The following is a 15,236-nucleotide window of genomic DNA, read 5'->3' as shown; positions in this document are numbered from 1 at the left end:
TGTGATGCTAATGGAAAACTGCCAAAAAGCAGAAAGATATCAAAACAAGTAAGTTGATCAGTGCAAAATAGAATGTATTTTGATGCACTTACATGCACAGATGCATGTTCTGCTGCAAGGTAGGACAGTTTTCAGAGAACCACAGAATAGTCGGGGTTGGAAGGGACCTCCCAAGATTGAGTCCCACCCCTCTGCCAGAGTAGAATCACCTATGGCAGGCCTGTCATGGTTATGAATTATGAAATTTAAAAAAAAAAGAGGTATTATTTATTAATATCCAAAAGTATTAAGAACTTTCTAAGAGTGTATATATATATGCAGACTCCAGCATACAGTCGTGGATATAACCCCATAAACTGGGAACAGTTTAACAATTTTGAACCAGGTTAGAAAAATACAAACAGGTTATTCAATAGGGGAACTCCTATGCAATTCTGGTGTTTATCCACCAGGGAACGACTCCACAAGAACACCTGGCATCTGAATACAGCAGAGAGGCTGGGTATTAAGGCACATGCAATTAAGAGAACCTTTCAAAGATACTTAAACCACTTTTTGCTCATGAATTACAACTCTGGGTGTTCCCAGGCTGCTTTATAATCCACAGGTTTCAATACTAGGTAATCAGGTAGGGATTTTAAACAGAACCAAAACTGGTGTTAAGCATGTAAACACTAAAAAGGTACAGTTTCATTGGTGAAGGCTCTTTGCTAAGCTGGTTGCTGCTGAGGCTTCAGGGGCTCATTGAGAATGCCTGGCTCCCAGGGGTGGTCCCTTCCCAATGTGGTAGACTCAGCTGTTCCCGTTGGCTGTGGGGTGCACTGTGGGCTCCAAGGGCGTCCTGAAGGGACAAAAGCCTCACAAATGCTCTGAGTCAGACAGTGGAGCAGGAGCCAGGAGGTCTTGTTTTTTCAGGAGGTTGCCCACATTGCCCAGGCTTGTCTGAACATGCCCAAGTGGGCAGGGGTCCAAGTGGGCCAGGTGTGTGTGCACGCCTTTGGCCACGTCTGGAGAAAACCATTTCTATAGATTAAAGATCAGGTTTCTACCTCTTAATCTTTGTTGTCACTGGCCAGCATTGTCTCAGGAAATCTATAAATACTATCCCGAAGAGTGAGTGCCTTGCCTTGCCTCGTCCAAGATCTGGGAGAGAAGCCTTGTACAAGCCTTAACCCTGCAAGCCCAAGAAGCCAAGCCTCTCTTGCCTTGCGAGTTGGAATCTGAGCTGTGCCTCAGTTTACCAAGAAAGACTGCAGGTGCCCCTCACAGTAATGTGTACAGGGGCAGAGAGACATGTTGTGCCAGGCTGAGAGGAGCCAAGACCCCAGGAATGTTTTGTTTTATTGGAAGAAGCAACGAGCACCGCTGTGAAGACTGCAGCTGAAGAACCTCTCCAAAACAGGCCAAGCTACAAAGCCCACAAGCCCTGTGTGGCTTTCCAGCAGGATGACCCCTAGTCTGTACTGGTGCCTGGTGTACCTCACCAGATGCAGAACACTACACTTGTCCTTATTGAACCTCATAAGGTTTGCATTTGCCCAGCTCTCCAACCTGTCCAAATCTCATTGGAGGGCAGCACAGCCTTCCAGTGTGTCAGCCCCGCCCCAGGCAAGCAAACTTGCTGAAGGTACATTCAATCCCCTCATCCAGGTTATTGATGAAGATACAGAACAAAATTGGACCCAGTACTGATCCCTGGGGAACACCACTGGCCACAGGCTGTGTCACTGATCATAAGTCTCTAAAATGTTGCTGAACCAGTTAACAATTCATCTCACAGTCCAATTACTTTTCTTGAGTTTGCCTGCAAGGATGTTATGGGAGACAGTATGAAAAGCTTTGCTGAATTCAAGGTAGATGATACCTACTGCTCTCCCCTATTGTATCTGTTTGGTCTTGCCTTTGTAGAAGGCTACCAGATTAGACAAGCAAGATTTCCCCTTAGTGAATCAATGCTGGCTATTCTTGATAACCTTCTTTTCTTTCATGTGGTTAGAGATGGCCTCCAGAACAAGCTCTGCTCTGTCACCTTTCCAGGAATGAGGTAAAGCTGACTGGTCTGTGGTTGCTTGGGTCTTCCTTCTTGCCCTTTTTATTTGGTGCTCTTCCTCAGGCACCTCCCCTGTTCTCCATCATCTTTCAAAAATGATGGAGAGTGGTACAGCACAGCTGCCATCTCCAGCACTCATGGATGCACCCTATCAGGGCCCACAGATTTGTGTGTTTTTATTACATCCGAGTGATCTCTACCCCTGACACTCTAACACTGACCAGTGGAGAGTAGGCCTCCCTCCAGCTTTGCTCTCTTACCTCCAGTGTCTTAAGATTCCTGAAGGCTGGTCTTAGCAGTAAAGACTGAGACAAAGAAGGCATTCAGTACTTCTGCCATCTCTGCATGGTCCTGTCACATCTCCCACCTCATTTAACATTGGACCCACTTTCTCCCTATTCTTCCTTTTACTATTGATTTATTTAAAGAAGCCCTTCTTGTTTTCTTTCACTTTCCTAGCCAGGTTTAGCTTTAAGAGAGCTTTGGCCTTCCTCATTGCATCTCAACATGCTCTGCCAGTATTTCTCTAAGTCCTCCCACCTGACCAGACCCTTTTTCCTGTTACTGTAGCCCTGTGCCTTCCGTGTGGTATTTTTCCCCCTGGCAGCTCCTTGCTTACCCATGCAGGTCTCCCACCTTCTCTACTAGATTTTTTTCTTTTTTTTTCAAGAGTTTACATTTTTCTTGAGCTTGGAGGAGATGGCATTTGAATATTAACCAGCTCTATTGCACCCCTTTACCATCTAGAGCCCTAGCACATAGGACACTTTTAAGTAGTTCTTTGATTAGGATGAAATTAGTAAAATTTCTACCCTGTACTTTTAGGAGAGCTACTTGCCCTGCATCTTTCACTAACAATACTAAAGTCTGTCATTTCATGGTTACAACAACCAAGGCTGTCTCCTGCTTCAACGTCCTGGACCACTCCTTCTTCATTAATACAAGCTCCAGTATCACACCTCTCCTCATTGGTTCTTCAACCACCTGCACCAGAAAGTTGTCATCAATGCACTGCAAGAACTTTCTGGATTCAGTACGCCTGGCTGTGTGATCTGTGAATGGTGCCACATCCAGCTGGCAGCCAGTCACTAGTGGTGTGCCCCAAGAATCAGTGCTGGGCCCCATGCTCTTTAACATCTTTATTGATGATCTGGATGAGGGCATCGAGTCCATCATCAGTAAATTTGCTGATGACACCAAGCTGGGGGCAGGAGTTGATCTGCTGGAGGGTAGAGAGGCTCTGCAGAGGGACCTCGACAGGCTGGACAGATGGGCAGAGTCCAAGGGCAGGAGATTGAACACATCCAAGTGCCAGGTTCTGCACATTGGCCACAGCAACCCCATGCAGTGCTGCAGGCTGGGGTCAGAGTGGCTGAAGAGCAGCCAGGTAGAGAGGGACCTGGGGGTACTGGTCAATGGTAGGCTGAACATGAGCCTGCAGTGTGCCCAGGCAGCCAAGAGGGTCAATGGCATCCTGGCCTGCATCAAGAACAGTGTGGCCAGCAGGAGCAGGGAGGTCATTCTGCCCCTGTACACTGCACTGGATAGGCCACACCTTGAGTCCTGTGTCCAGTTCTGGGCCCCTCAGTTTAGGAAGGAGGTTGACTTGCTGGAGCGTGTCCAGAGAAGGGCAACAAAGTTGGGGAGGGGTTTGGAACATAGCCCTGTGAGGAGAGGCTGAGGGAGCTGGGGTTGCTTAGCCTGGTGAGGAGACTCAGGGGTGACCTCATTGCTGTCTACAACTACCTGAAGGGAGGTTGTAGACAGGCAGAGGTTGGTCTCTTCTCCCAGGCAGCCAGCACCAGAACAAGAGGACACAGTCTGAGGCTGTGCCAGGGGAGGTTTAGGCTGGAGGTTAGGAAGAAGTTCTTCCCAGGGAGAGTGATTGCCCATTGGAATGGGCTGCCTGGGGAGGTGGTGGAGTCAACATCACTGGAGGTGTTCTGGCGGAGACTTGATAGGGTGCTTGGTTGCATTGTTTTACTTGATTAGGTGGTGCTGGATTGGTTGATAGGTTGGACACAATGATCTTGAAGGTCTCTTCCAGCCTGGTCTGGTCTATTCTATTCTGTTCTATTCTACACTAACAAAACTGTCCAATGGAGGGAATACTTCCCTTGGGAGTTCATTCCCATGTCTAAATGTTCTTGTGGTGAAACTGTTTTCTTCTGGAGTCCGTTCACCAACTCCTAAAATTTGTGTTTTCTTAATGCAAAAATGCAAGATGGAGATTTAATTGATCATGCCATTCAGTGTTTCATGAAACCATAGGATAAACTTCCTGCTGAAAGCTGTTCTGTATGGGTGTAGAAGTTTTAGGCTATGCCTTTAAAGTTTGGCTTGGGCTTCTGGGGTGGGAATGGACAGAGTTTTGCTTATGAATAAGATCAGCTCTTGAAAAATGGTCACTCACTGACTGTGAAGGCAGTGGTCAGCCCTTGGACACTTCAGGGACTGTTAGAAGGTTATTGTTTTAATGTGTGGAAATGGAACTATTAACAACTGAAAAATAACCAGCACAGTGATTCTGAAAGTAGGGGAGAGGGGTGGGGAGGGGATTCTCATTTCCCAGCTCCTGAGACTTGCTTGCACAGAAACTGCTAAGGACAAAATAAGCAAATATTTCCCCTCTTTTAACCTGCTGCATTTCAGAGTGTGTGTTTCATTGTCTTTTGGAAAACTCACTGCCTTGTAATGAGGTCCCTAGAAGACTCCACGTAGATCTTTACTGGCATATACTTATAATAATTTACTACTGCACTATTAATGTGACTTAAAACACATATTTGGTGAATCCCTTGAATGTTTCACTCAACTCTTGAGTTTCTCAATTTCTTCCCATTTCTTCTTCCATCCATTTTTCTTTCCTTTTTTTCCCTAATTAAAAAAAAAAAAGGTAGAAAAAGAAGGAAGAAAATCTTGTCTAATAAATGTGCTTGGGAAGAGTAGGAGGATGTAAAACCCCAGCACTTCAGAGGCAGTTTGTGTGTTGTCCTGATTTGCACAGATATGCCCGCAACAGGTCAGCCTGGGTGCTGTTCCCCTCACTGGCATGCACGTGTAACTGTGTGCATGGCATATGGCTTGTTAATAAGGAATGAGATTGTTGATTGCCAAATTCCTATTGGCAAACAGAAAACACAATGTTGGACTTCATGCTAAGTTTTTAGATCTGAGGTAATAAAGTCCACTGACTTCATTTGAAAAGGAGTGTGTGTGGCTGCCTCCAACTGCCTGCCATGGACTCAGAAGGGCTCTTGGCTCTGTCATCCATTTGAAGTGTACTGGATATGAATCTTAGCCTTTAAGAAACCACCTTTTAAAATGATTTCCTGAGCCCCCTTTTTTCCATTATTCTGTGAGAATAACCTCAGCTCAGACATTGCAGTTAGATTGTTGGATGATGATCTGTGACGAACTTCAAACAGGTTATTTGTTTGGGTCAGGTTTTCAGATGACTTTCAGAGAGCTGCTTAACTCCTCTCGCCGTGCACGTGTGCTCTGGCTCAAAGGGCTTGGCTTTCATACAACCCTTTTTTTAACAGTTTTTTTTGCATCTCTTGAATCTGCAGCTTAATGAACAGAGATACCATACTGAAACTGCACTATAGAACATATCTTAGCAGCTTTGAAATCAAAGCCTAGGATTTATGCTGTCTGATTAGTAACAGGTTAAGCAACACTTTCCTTATTGTGTGTGCTGGCTTGCAGATCTTTTTCAGGGAAAACTTGATAGATTCAAGCATTGGAACTGCCAAAAATTGAGTCTTTTAGGCATTCCACAAGGAATAGTTTGTTTTCCACTGCTGATGGAATACCTTAAACTATGAAGTGATGGACTGGGCGGTCCCCCATTGCAGAAGCTTGTGTGCAAGTGGAGATGGAAATGAAAAGGTGAAAGCAAAACAAACAAAAAAGGGCATTTGTGTTACATTTTCATAGTGGTTAGGCTGTTAGATTAGGTTGCAATAGATGAAGAACTGAAGGATTGTTATTAAGTAACATCCAGTCTAAGCCCTCTTTAAGATAAACAGGCAACAGCCCATGGCATTGCTTTACCTTGCTTCAGTGAACAGCTGTCTTTACTTCACTAATGGTCACAAAGGATCATTCATTTTAATAGAGGTTTGGGATAAGGTAAATGGATGCCTGGCTGATCTGCTACCACCTGGTTTAGAGTTTGCCTTGCTGGGAGTGATTTACCAGTTGAACCTAGTAGTGGTGTGAAAGGCTGATTATGGGGGACCTGATTATGGGGGGAACCTTCCTGTCTAATAACAATTAAAAGCAATAAAAATGCAAGGTTTGTTGGTACCTGATATGGGCCCCTCAATTTGAGAAGGACATTGAGACTCTTCATTGTGTCCAGAGAAGGGCAATGAGGCTGGGGAGAGCACAGCACTATGAGGAGTGGCTGAGGAGGCTGGAATTGTTTAGCCTGGAGAAGAGGAGGCTCAGGGGAGACCTTTTTGCTCTCTACAACTCCCTGAAGGGAGGTAGTAGCCAGGTGGGGATTGGTCTCTTCTCCCAGGCAACCAGCACCAGAATAGGAGGACACAGTCTCAAGCTGCCCCAAGGGAAATTTAGGCTGGAGGTGAGCAGAAAGTTCTTCACAGAGATAGTTGTTAGCCATTGGAATGTGCTGCCCAGGGAGGTGGTGGAGTCACCATCCCTGGAGGTGTTCAAAAAGGGATTGGATGTGGCACTTGGAGCCATGGTTTAGTAGTCATGAGGTGCTGGGTGACAGGTTGGACTTAGTGACCTTTGTGAGGTATTTTCCAACCTTATTGATTCTATATGATTCTGATGTCACCTTTATTTTCCATGATTTGATAGAGCTGAAGAGGATAAACCTTTATATACAGTTTCACAAGTTACCTGCAGGTTGTAACTGTGCTGTTAGCCCATGATGGCTGGGCAGTGGGAAGGGTGAGGTCCATGATTTGGACCTGCAGATTTATAAACCTTTGGCTGCTATTGCAAATTTAAATTGAAACTTCTAGAATTTGTTTTCCAGTCTGGACTAGACACAGCCTGAGCCATTGTGGTAGTTTTAGACTATGCCTTTAAAATTTTTCACAGATCTTGATCAGAAAAGTAGTAAAATGAAAATAAATCACTATTGGGTGTAAAAAGGCAAATAAAGATGATTCTAAACAATCCCATTGGAGAGAGAAGGAACTCAAGTTAGTTGTACCAAAACTTAACTCAGCAGAGAGGAGGCAGTCCAGAAGGTTCTTAGAATGTATGGAGGACAGGTTCTTGATGCAGCTGTTAAGTGAGCCTACCAGGGGTCAGGCTCTGCTTGAGAAATATCAGAGAGGCAAAAGCCCAGATAGAACTCAAGCTGGCAACTTCTGTAAAGGACAATAAAAAGCATATTTATGAATATATTAATGCTAAAAAGAGGGCAAGAAGAACCTGCACTCTTCATTGGACCTGGAGAGGAACACTGTAACTAAAGATGAGGACAAGGCTGAGGTTCTAAATACCTTCTTTGCCTCCATTTTAAACACTAAGGAAGGAAGACTCCAGGATCACTGGCCTCCTGAACTGGTTGATGGGGTCAGGGAGCAGTGCGGAGCCCCTGAAGTCCATGAAGGAATAGTTAGGGACTTGCTGAGCCACTTGGATCCTCACAAGCCCAAGGGACTGGATGTGATCCATCCTGGGGTGCTGGGGTGCTGACAGAGCTGGCAGATGAGCTGCCAAGCCTCTCTGTGTCATTTTCCACCAGTCCTGGCTCACTGGAGAGGTCCCAGATGATTAGAAGATGCCAACGTGATGCCCATCCACAAGAAGGGTCGGATGGAGGAACCTGGAAACTCCAGGCCTGGCAGCCTGACCTCAGTGCCAGGGAAAATGATGGAACAGATCATCTTGGTGGCAATAACTGCCCACCTGAAGGAGACTGTGGATGTAGTCTGCCTGGACTTCAGCAAGGCCTTTGACACTGTCCCCCACAGGAAACTCCTGGCCAAGCTGTCAGCCCATGGCTTGGACAGCAGCACTCTGAGCTGGGTTAGGAACTGGCTGGAGGGTGAGCCCAGAGAGTGGTGGTGAATGGTGCCACATCCAGCTGGCAGCCAGGCACCAGTGGTGTCCCCCCAGGGATCAGTGCTGGGCCCCATTTTGTTCAATATCTTTACTGATGATCTGGATAAGGCCATTGAGTCCATCATCAGTAAATTTGCAGATGACACCAAGCTGGGGGCAGATGTTGACCAGTTAGAGGGTTGGAGAGCTCTGCAGAGGGACCTTGCCAGGCTGGACAGATGGGCAGAGTCCAACAGGATGGCATTCAACAAGTCCTAGTGCCAGGTTCTGCACACTGGCCACAACAACCTGCAGGCAAGCAGAAAGGGACCTGGGGGTACTGGTTGATATTAGGCTGAACATGAGCCAGCAGTGTGCCCAGGCAGCCAAGAAGGCCAATGACACCCTGGCCTGCATCAGGAACAGTGTGGCCAGCAGGAGCAGGGAAGTCATTCTGCCCTGTACTCAGCACTGGTTAGGCCACACCTTGAGTCCTGTGTCCAGTTCTGGGCTCCTCTGTTTAAGAAGGACATTGAGACACCTGAACGTGTCCAGAGAAGGGCAACAAAGCTGGGGAGGGGTCTGGGGCACAGCCCTGTGAGGAGAGGCTGAGGGAGATGGGGTTGCTTAGCTTGGAGAAGAGGAGGCTCAGGGGAGACCTTCATGCTCTCTACAACTACTCTGCTGGTTGTAGCCAAGTGGGGGTTGGTCTCTTCTCCCAGGCAATCAGCACCAGCACAAGAGGACACAGTCTTAAGCTGTGCCAGGGATAGTTTAGGCTCAAGGTGAGGAGAAAGTTCCTCCCAGAGAGACTGGCCATTGGGAGGTGCTGCCCAGGGAGGTGGTGGAGTCCCCATCACTGGAGGTGTTCAAGAGGGGATTGGATGTGGCACTTGGTGCCATGGTTTAGTTAGTCATGAGTTCTTGGGTGACTTGCTGATCTCTGAGGTCTTTTCCAGCCTTGTTGATTCTGTGATTCTATGAATTTTCTCTTCTCGCTTCTTCTCTCTGGAGAGAGACTTCCTTGCTTCTGCTTGACCTTGGCTGCGTTGTTTGGGTAAAGCGTTACAGCTACTTTTTCTGCTCCGTTCTCTCTTTTTGTATGGGGAGTGGGGGGCAGAAAAGGAGAAGCTAGTTGCTTCCCCTGGTCTCTGACCAGGGGGATCCTCGTGCTCTTTGTTAATCATAAATCCTTTTAAATATTGTAACTCCTGTGTATTTTGTACATACTCATTGCATTCCATTGCAGAGTGTAGTTCTGCCTGTAAATACAGCTTCCATTTGCTTCCAGCTGAGCTGGTGTGGCAAAGTTAATGTTGGGGGGCAAATTTCACAGAGTCACAGATTCACCAAGGTTGGAAGAGACCTCAAAGATCATCAAGTCCAATCTGTCACCACAGAAACCATGACTAAACCATGGCAGCAAGTGCCACGTCCAGTCCCCTCTTGAACACCTCTGGGGATAGTGACTCCACCACCCCCCCGGGCTGCACATTCCAATGGCAAACAACTCTCTCTGGGAAGAACTTTGAAGAACAGTGCTCCTGTCCAGACTGAGGAAATGCAGCTAACACTAATTTGTCTTAAAAGCAAAAGAAGATTGTAGCAACCAATCAGGGTGGAGTCACTCTATTTAAGACTAGAATTGAACTGATACCCAGAGTGGAGGAGGACTCAGTTTTGCCTGTTTGCATGAAAAACTCATCTCTCTCTGTACTTTAAAGCCTGCTTAGGGTACTTGAGCAGATTTGTGAAACTGTATTCAGTATCACCAAGGTTGGAAGAGACCTCAAAGATCATCGAGTCCAACCTGTCACCACCTGTAACCTCTTGTTTGACTTTTCATTTTCTTTTAAACTTAACTATACCTAGCTTTAAAATACTTGTGGAAATGAAAATCTGCAGACATCACTTGCTACTTCTCTAATGTGGATTTCTATTGTCATTGTGGTGAGTTGGCCCTTGGCTAGCTGCCTACCTAGTTGTGCTCTGTCTCTGTGTCTTCAACAGAAGGGAGGGAAAATAAGGCTGAGATAAAGGAGAGATCACATACTAACTGCTGTCATAGGGAAAGTAGACTTGAGGAAAATTCATTGCCAGTTAAAGTAGATTTGGATGATGAGAGACAATGTCATGATCTGTAATACTATTCTCCCACCCCCTTTTGGTAGCATCGACTTCACTCCCAACCTCTCTGCCTTCTCTGTGCACCTTTATCTAGCTTTCTTTTTTCTTCTTTTTAGGAGAGGCAAGAAGCACAGTATAATTCTGAGGACCCAGCTGTCTGTGAGAGTTCATGCCTGCATTGGTAAGTGAAGTTCCACGTGCCTGAAAGCAAACAAACAGAATCAGTCTCTGAGAAGCAAATCTGAGGAATGCGAATCAGACTTGCTGTGCTCCAAGTGGAGGATAATGCTCAATGCATTGATTTCTTTGTTCTGTTTGTTGCATGCTAAAAGTCGGTTGTATTGGTTACATTGCCCTTAAAGTATGTTAAACAGCCCAGGGAAATATGACATTTGACAGCGAGTGTTATGGTTCAGTGTGCTTCGAAGAATCTTGGATTATCTGTCTTGCCACAGCTTTCTTGTCTGCCTGAAGACTGTGTTCTGAATTGGGAAGGGGATCTGAAGAATTGTTGGCTGACAGCTAAATACTGCATTTTAATAGCATTCAGTGTTTATTACTTCATTTCTTGTAGATCTTGGCCACATATTTGTCATCATCACAGCATCAATGTCTTGAAAATCTTGGTTAAGACAATGCTGTCGTGAAGAGGAGGCTAATGAAAGTCATAGTGTGCATGTCATAAGAGCTTTAAGGTTAAATAAGCAGAGACTGACATGCTGTAATGGCATGAATGTGTTCTAAAGTGTTCTGTGGTGCTCTCAGCATTCTTGGAGTGTTCTGCAGAGCAGTGTGTTCCACTGAGTGTTAGCATCAGAGCTTAGGCTCCTGGTGCCATGGTACTGTGATAGTTATGGGTGGGTGATTGAGAAAAATCTAAAATCCTCTATGTGCATGCCACAGTTGCCTGTTGTGTTTTCAACTTCTTTGTTGGAGCACTCTGTTATGTTTGCTGTTGGTCTTGGCTTCAAGAGGTCATAGCTGAAGCACTGAATTGTAGATATTCTCCTTAAAAGGATGAGAGAGTCACAATTTTGTGTTGTTTCCACAGCATTACTGCTGTTGGAGGAATCAGGCTATTAATGCAACTAATATTCTTTGCCCTACCCCAGGATGTGTTATGAAATGTCCTTTTCTGGAAATTTGAACTGAGTGTAATCAACATACAGAATTCCTTGATTAGCTCTCAGTGAGAGTGGTGTGCAGGCTGGCTCGTGCAGGAGCAGATTCCCCTGCACTGCCACTGACTCAGGGAAGTGCTCTCAGTGAGAGTGGTGTGCAGGCTGGCTCATGCAGGAGCAGATTCCCCTGCACTGCCATTGACTCAGGGAAGTGCTCTCAGTGAGAGTGGTGTGCAGGCTGGCTCATGCAGGAGCAGATTCCCCTGCACTGCCACTGACTCAGGGAAGTGCTCTCAGTGAGAGTGGTGTGCAGGCTGGCTCATGCAGGAGCAGATTCCCCTGTACTACACTGCTAGGTATTAGAGGAGAAAGAAAGATGCTGCAGAGTCCAGGCTGATTTTTATCAGTGTGAGCAAAACTAAGAGCAGCTTGGAGAAGCTTGTTCTTGTTAGGTCTGGGAATACATTTGGCAAAACCAGACCAGTGCATCCAGACAAGATTTCATGTTTCCTGGACTGAGGTTTTGTAAAAACAATTTCCCTGTAAAAAAATTTGTCCAGAGTGCAGGCATCAAGGAACTGGAATGTGGCAGGTTCTGAGCAGCCACTCGGGCTCACTGGGGCGACAGAGCATATTACTGTGCATGTGTTTGTTCTTGTATGAACGTGTGTTCCTGTGTCAGATACTGTCATTCTCTGGCAGAGGTGATGCATCCAGCCTCGAGTACAGTGAAAACCAGTCTGCAAAACTTGATTTCAAACTCCTAAAGCAGAGATGTGTTTGGATATGGGCTCTTGGCCTGGTTCATTATAGGCAGAAAAGCCAAACACGAGATCTGATTTTAATTTCTAGTCCCCCTGCTGAAGCTTAGCTTTTTAGGGTAAGTTTTTGTTTCAGTCCACAGGGTGAGGTAATGTCGTATTTTGTCTCCTTCATTTCCATAGATCATACATGTCTGACTTGTTTTGGTACAGGACAGTTTGAAAAAATCAAGGACACTCTGCAGCTCTTAGTACTGGCCTTGTTTGGTGACCTGTGCCTGGTAGTTACGCTTGTCACAGGATGAGAGGACTATGGCACTGATGCAGTGGGTACTTTCCTGCATCTAGCACAGACTTTCACATCGGCTGCCTGTTAAAATAATTTTTGCAATATCAGCACTAGGTTTAGAACTTAAGAGATCTGGTATGTGTTTGGAGTAGAATAGAATTAACCAGGTTGGAAAAGACCTTCGAGATCATCAAGACCAACCTATCATCCAACAGCATCTAGTCAACTGAACCATGGCACCAAGTGCCTCCTGAAAGGAGGTTGTAGACAGGTGGATCTTGGTCTCTTCTCCCAGGCAACCAGTATCAGAACAAGAGGACACAGTCTCAGGCTGTGCCAGGGGAGGTTTAGGTTGGATGTTAGGAAGAAGTTCTATACAGAGAGTGGTTGCCCATTGGAATGGGCTGCCCGGGGAGGTGGTGGAGTCACCATCATTGGAGGTGTACAGGAGGAGACTTGATGGGGTGCTTGGTACCATGGATTAGTTGTTTAGGTGGTGTTGGATTGGTTGATGGGTTGGACTCGATGATCTTGAAGGTCTCTTCCAACCTGGTTTATTCTGTGTATTCTAATAGGGGCTTCAGAACTGGCTACAATACTCCAGGTGTGGTTTCTCCAGAGAATCACCTTTTTCACTCTGCTGGCTATGCTTCTCTTGCTGCAGCCCAGGCTCTGGTTGGCTTTCTGGGCTGCAAGTGCACACTGCTGGCTCATGTTGGACTTGTCATCCACCAGCACCAGCACAAGGCCTTTTCTTCAGGGCTGCTTTCAAGCCAGTCCCTGCCCAGCCTGTATCAGTGCCTAGGATTGCCCCAACCCACTTGATGCACTTGGTCTTGTTGAACGTCATGAGATTGGCATGGCACTACCTCTCCAGCCTGTCCAGGTCCCTCTGGATGGATCCCTTCCCTCCAGCTGTCAGCTGCACCACACAGCTTGGTGGTGGTGAACTTGCTGAGGGTGCACTCAGTGCCACTGCCCATGTCACCAACAAAGATGTTAAACAAGCCTGGTCCCAGTACTGATCCCTGAGGGACTCCACTTGTCATTGGCCTCCACTTGGCCATGGACCCATTGACAGCCACTCTTTAAGTGCAGCTGTCAAGCCAGTTCGTTATCCAACAAGTGGTCCATCCATCAAACTCCTATTTTAGCAGCTTGGAGATCAGGATGCCATGTGGGACAGTGTTGAAGGCTTTGCTCAGGTCCAGATAAATGACATCAGCTGCTCTCCCCTTGTCTGTTGATGCTGTGACCTTATCATAGAAGGCCACCAGCTTTTAAGGCATGATTTGCCCTTGGTGATGCCATGTTGATTGTACCAAATCAACTCTTCATTATTCTCCTTGAAATAACCACCATCACTCTTTGAGTAATTTGCAGCATCCTGTCCACATACTCTGCCCATGCCAACTGCCAAGATAACCAAAAAGGGGCCCTTTGCTGATCTTTCTGATCATCTCTAGTGCACATTTACCACATGAGAGGCGGTTGCTCTGGCTAGTGAGCTTACCTTGTGCACTGGCAGAGGCTCAGCGTCCTGCCCAATGAGCTGCAAGTCGCTTCGGCACTCACCAGCGCACACACAATCACTGCTTCCTTACCCTGCGCTCCGTGGGCAGTGATGTGTTAGAGGTGGAGCTATAAAGCACACCTGTCAGCATTGGATTCGTCCTGGCATACCAAGCCAAGCACAAACACTTTCTGCCTTTGTTTTTTTCTTTTCCTTTCCATTTGAGTTCTTTCCTTGTGCTCACATAAACGACTTGGAGCATGGAAGAACAAGTTTCCTTTTAAATATCTTTCTCCTTCTTTTCCCATTTTGGCTTGATCCTGACTACATTGTCAGGACTAATTACAAAGGTAATTTCAGAAGTAAAATTTAAGTGGTTTAAATACAAACTGCAGTGGTCACAATGTTTTTGTTGCTTTTTGTTTGGGCTTTGTTGGGGTTGGTTTGTTTGTGTGGGGTTTTTTGATATTAAACAGGTAATTGCTTAAACCAGTGTTGTTATCACGGTGTCATCAAGGTTGGAAGAGACCTCAAAGATCATCGAGTCCAACCTGTCACCACAGACCTCAGGACTAGACCATGGCACCAAGTGCCACATCCAATCCCCTCTTGAACACCTCCAGGGATGGTGACTCCACCACCTCCCTGGGCAGCACATTCCAATGACAAACGCCTCTCTCAGTGAAGAACTTTCTCCTCACCTTGAGTGTAAACTTCCCCTGGTGCAGCTTGGGACTGTGTCCCCTTGTCCTGGTGCTGGTTGCCTGGGAGAAGAGACCAACCCCTTCCTGGCTACAACCACCTTTCAGGGAGTTGTAGAGAGCAATGAGGTCACCCCTGAGCCTCCTCTTCTCCAGGCTAAACAATCCCAGCTCCCTCAACCTCTCCTCACAGGGCTGTGCTCAAGGCCTCTCCCCAGCCTTGTTGCCCTTCTCTGGACACGTTCAAGTGTCTCGATGTCCTTCTTAAATTGAGGGGCCCAGAACTGGACACAGGACTCAAGGTGTGGCCTAACCAATGCAGAGTACAGGGGCACAATGACTTCCCTGCTCCTGCTGGCCACACTATTCCTAATGCAGCCCAGGATGCCATTGGCCTTCTTGGCCACCTGGGCACACTGCTGTCTCATGTTTATGTGGCTGTCAATCTGCACCCTCAGGTCCCTCTCTGTTTGGCAGCTCTCCAGCCACTCTGACCCCAGCCTGTAGCTCTGCATGGGGTTGCTGTGGCCAAAGTGCAGCACCTGGCACTTGGACTTGTTGAATGTCATCCCGTTGGACTCTGCCCATCTGTCCAGTCAGTCAAGGTTCCTCTGCAGAGCCTTTCGACCCTCTAACTG

General features: G+C 46.7%; 1 protein-coding gene across 1 annotated transcript in view; it reads left to right on the top strand.

The window, feature by feature from the left end:
* The window catches only part of FHOD3 (formin homology 2 domain containing 3), a 474,874-nt gene that overhangs the window by 58,319 nt on the left and 401,319 nt on the right, over positions 1-15,236 (top strand). The window contains exon 3 of the mRNA XM_054163992.1: positions 10,330-10,394. Coding sequence (XP_054019967.1) covers positions 10,330-10,394 — 65 coding nt within the window. The remainder of the gene's footprint in view (positions 1-10,329; positions 10,395-15,236) is intronic.

This window comes from Dryobates pubescens, chromosome 9 (assembly GCF_014839835.1).
Source record: "Dryobates pubescens isolate bDryPub1 chromosome 9, bDryPub1.pri, whole genome shotgun sequence".
In the NCBI taxonomy this organism is placed as follows: domain Eukaryota; kingdom Metazoa; phylum Chordata; class Aves; order Piciformes; family Picidae; genus Dryobates; species Dryobates pubescens.
The sequence above is the reverse complement of the archived record's forward strand: the minus strand, read 5'-3'. Positions and strand labels throughout refer to the sequence as shown.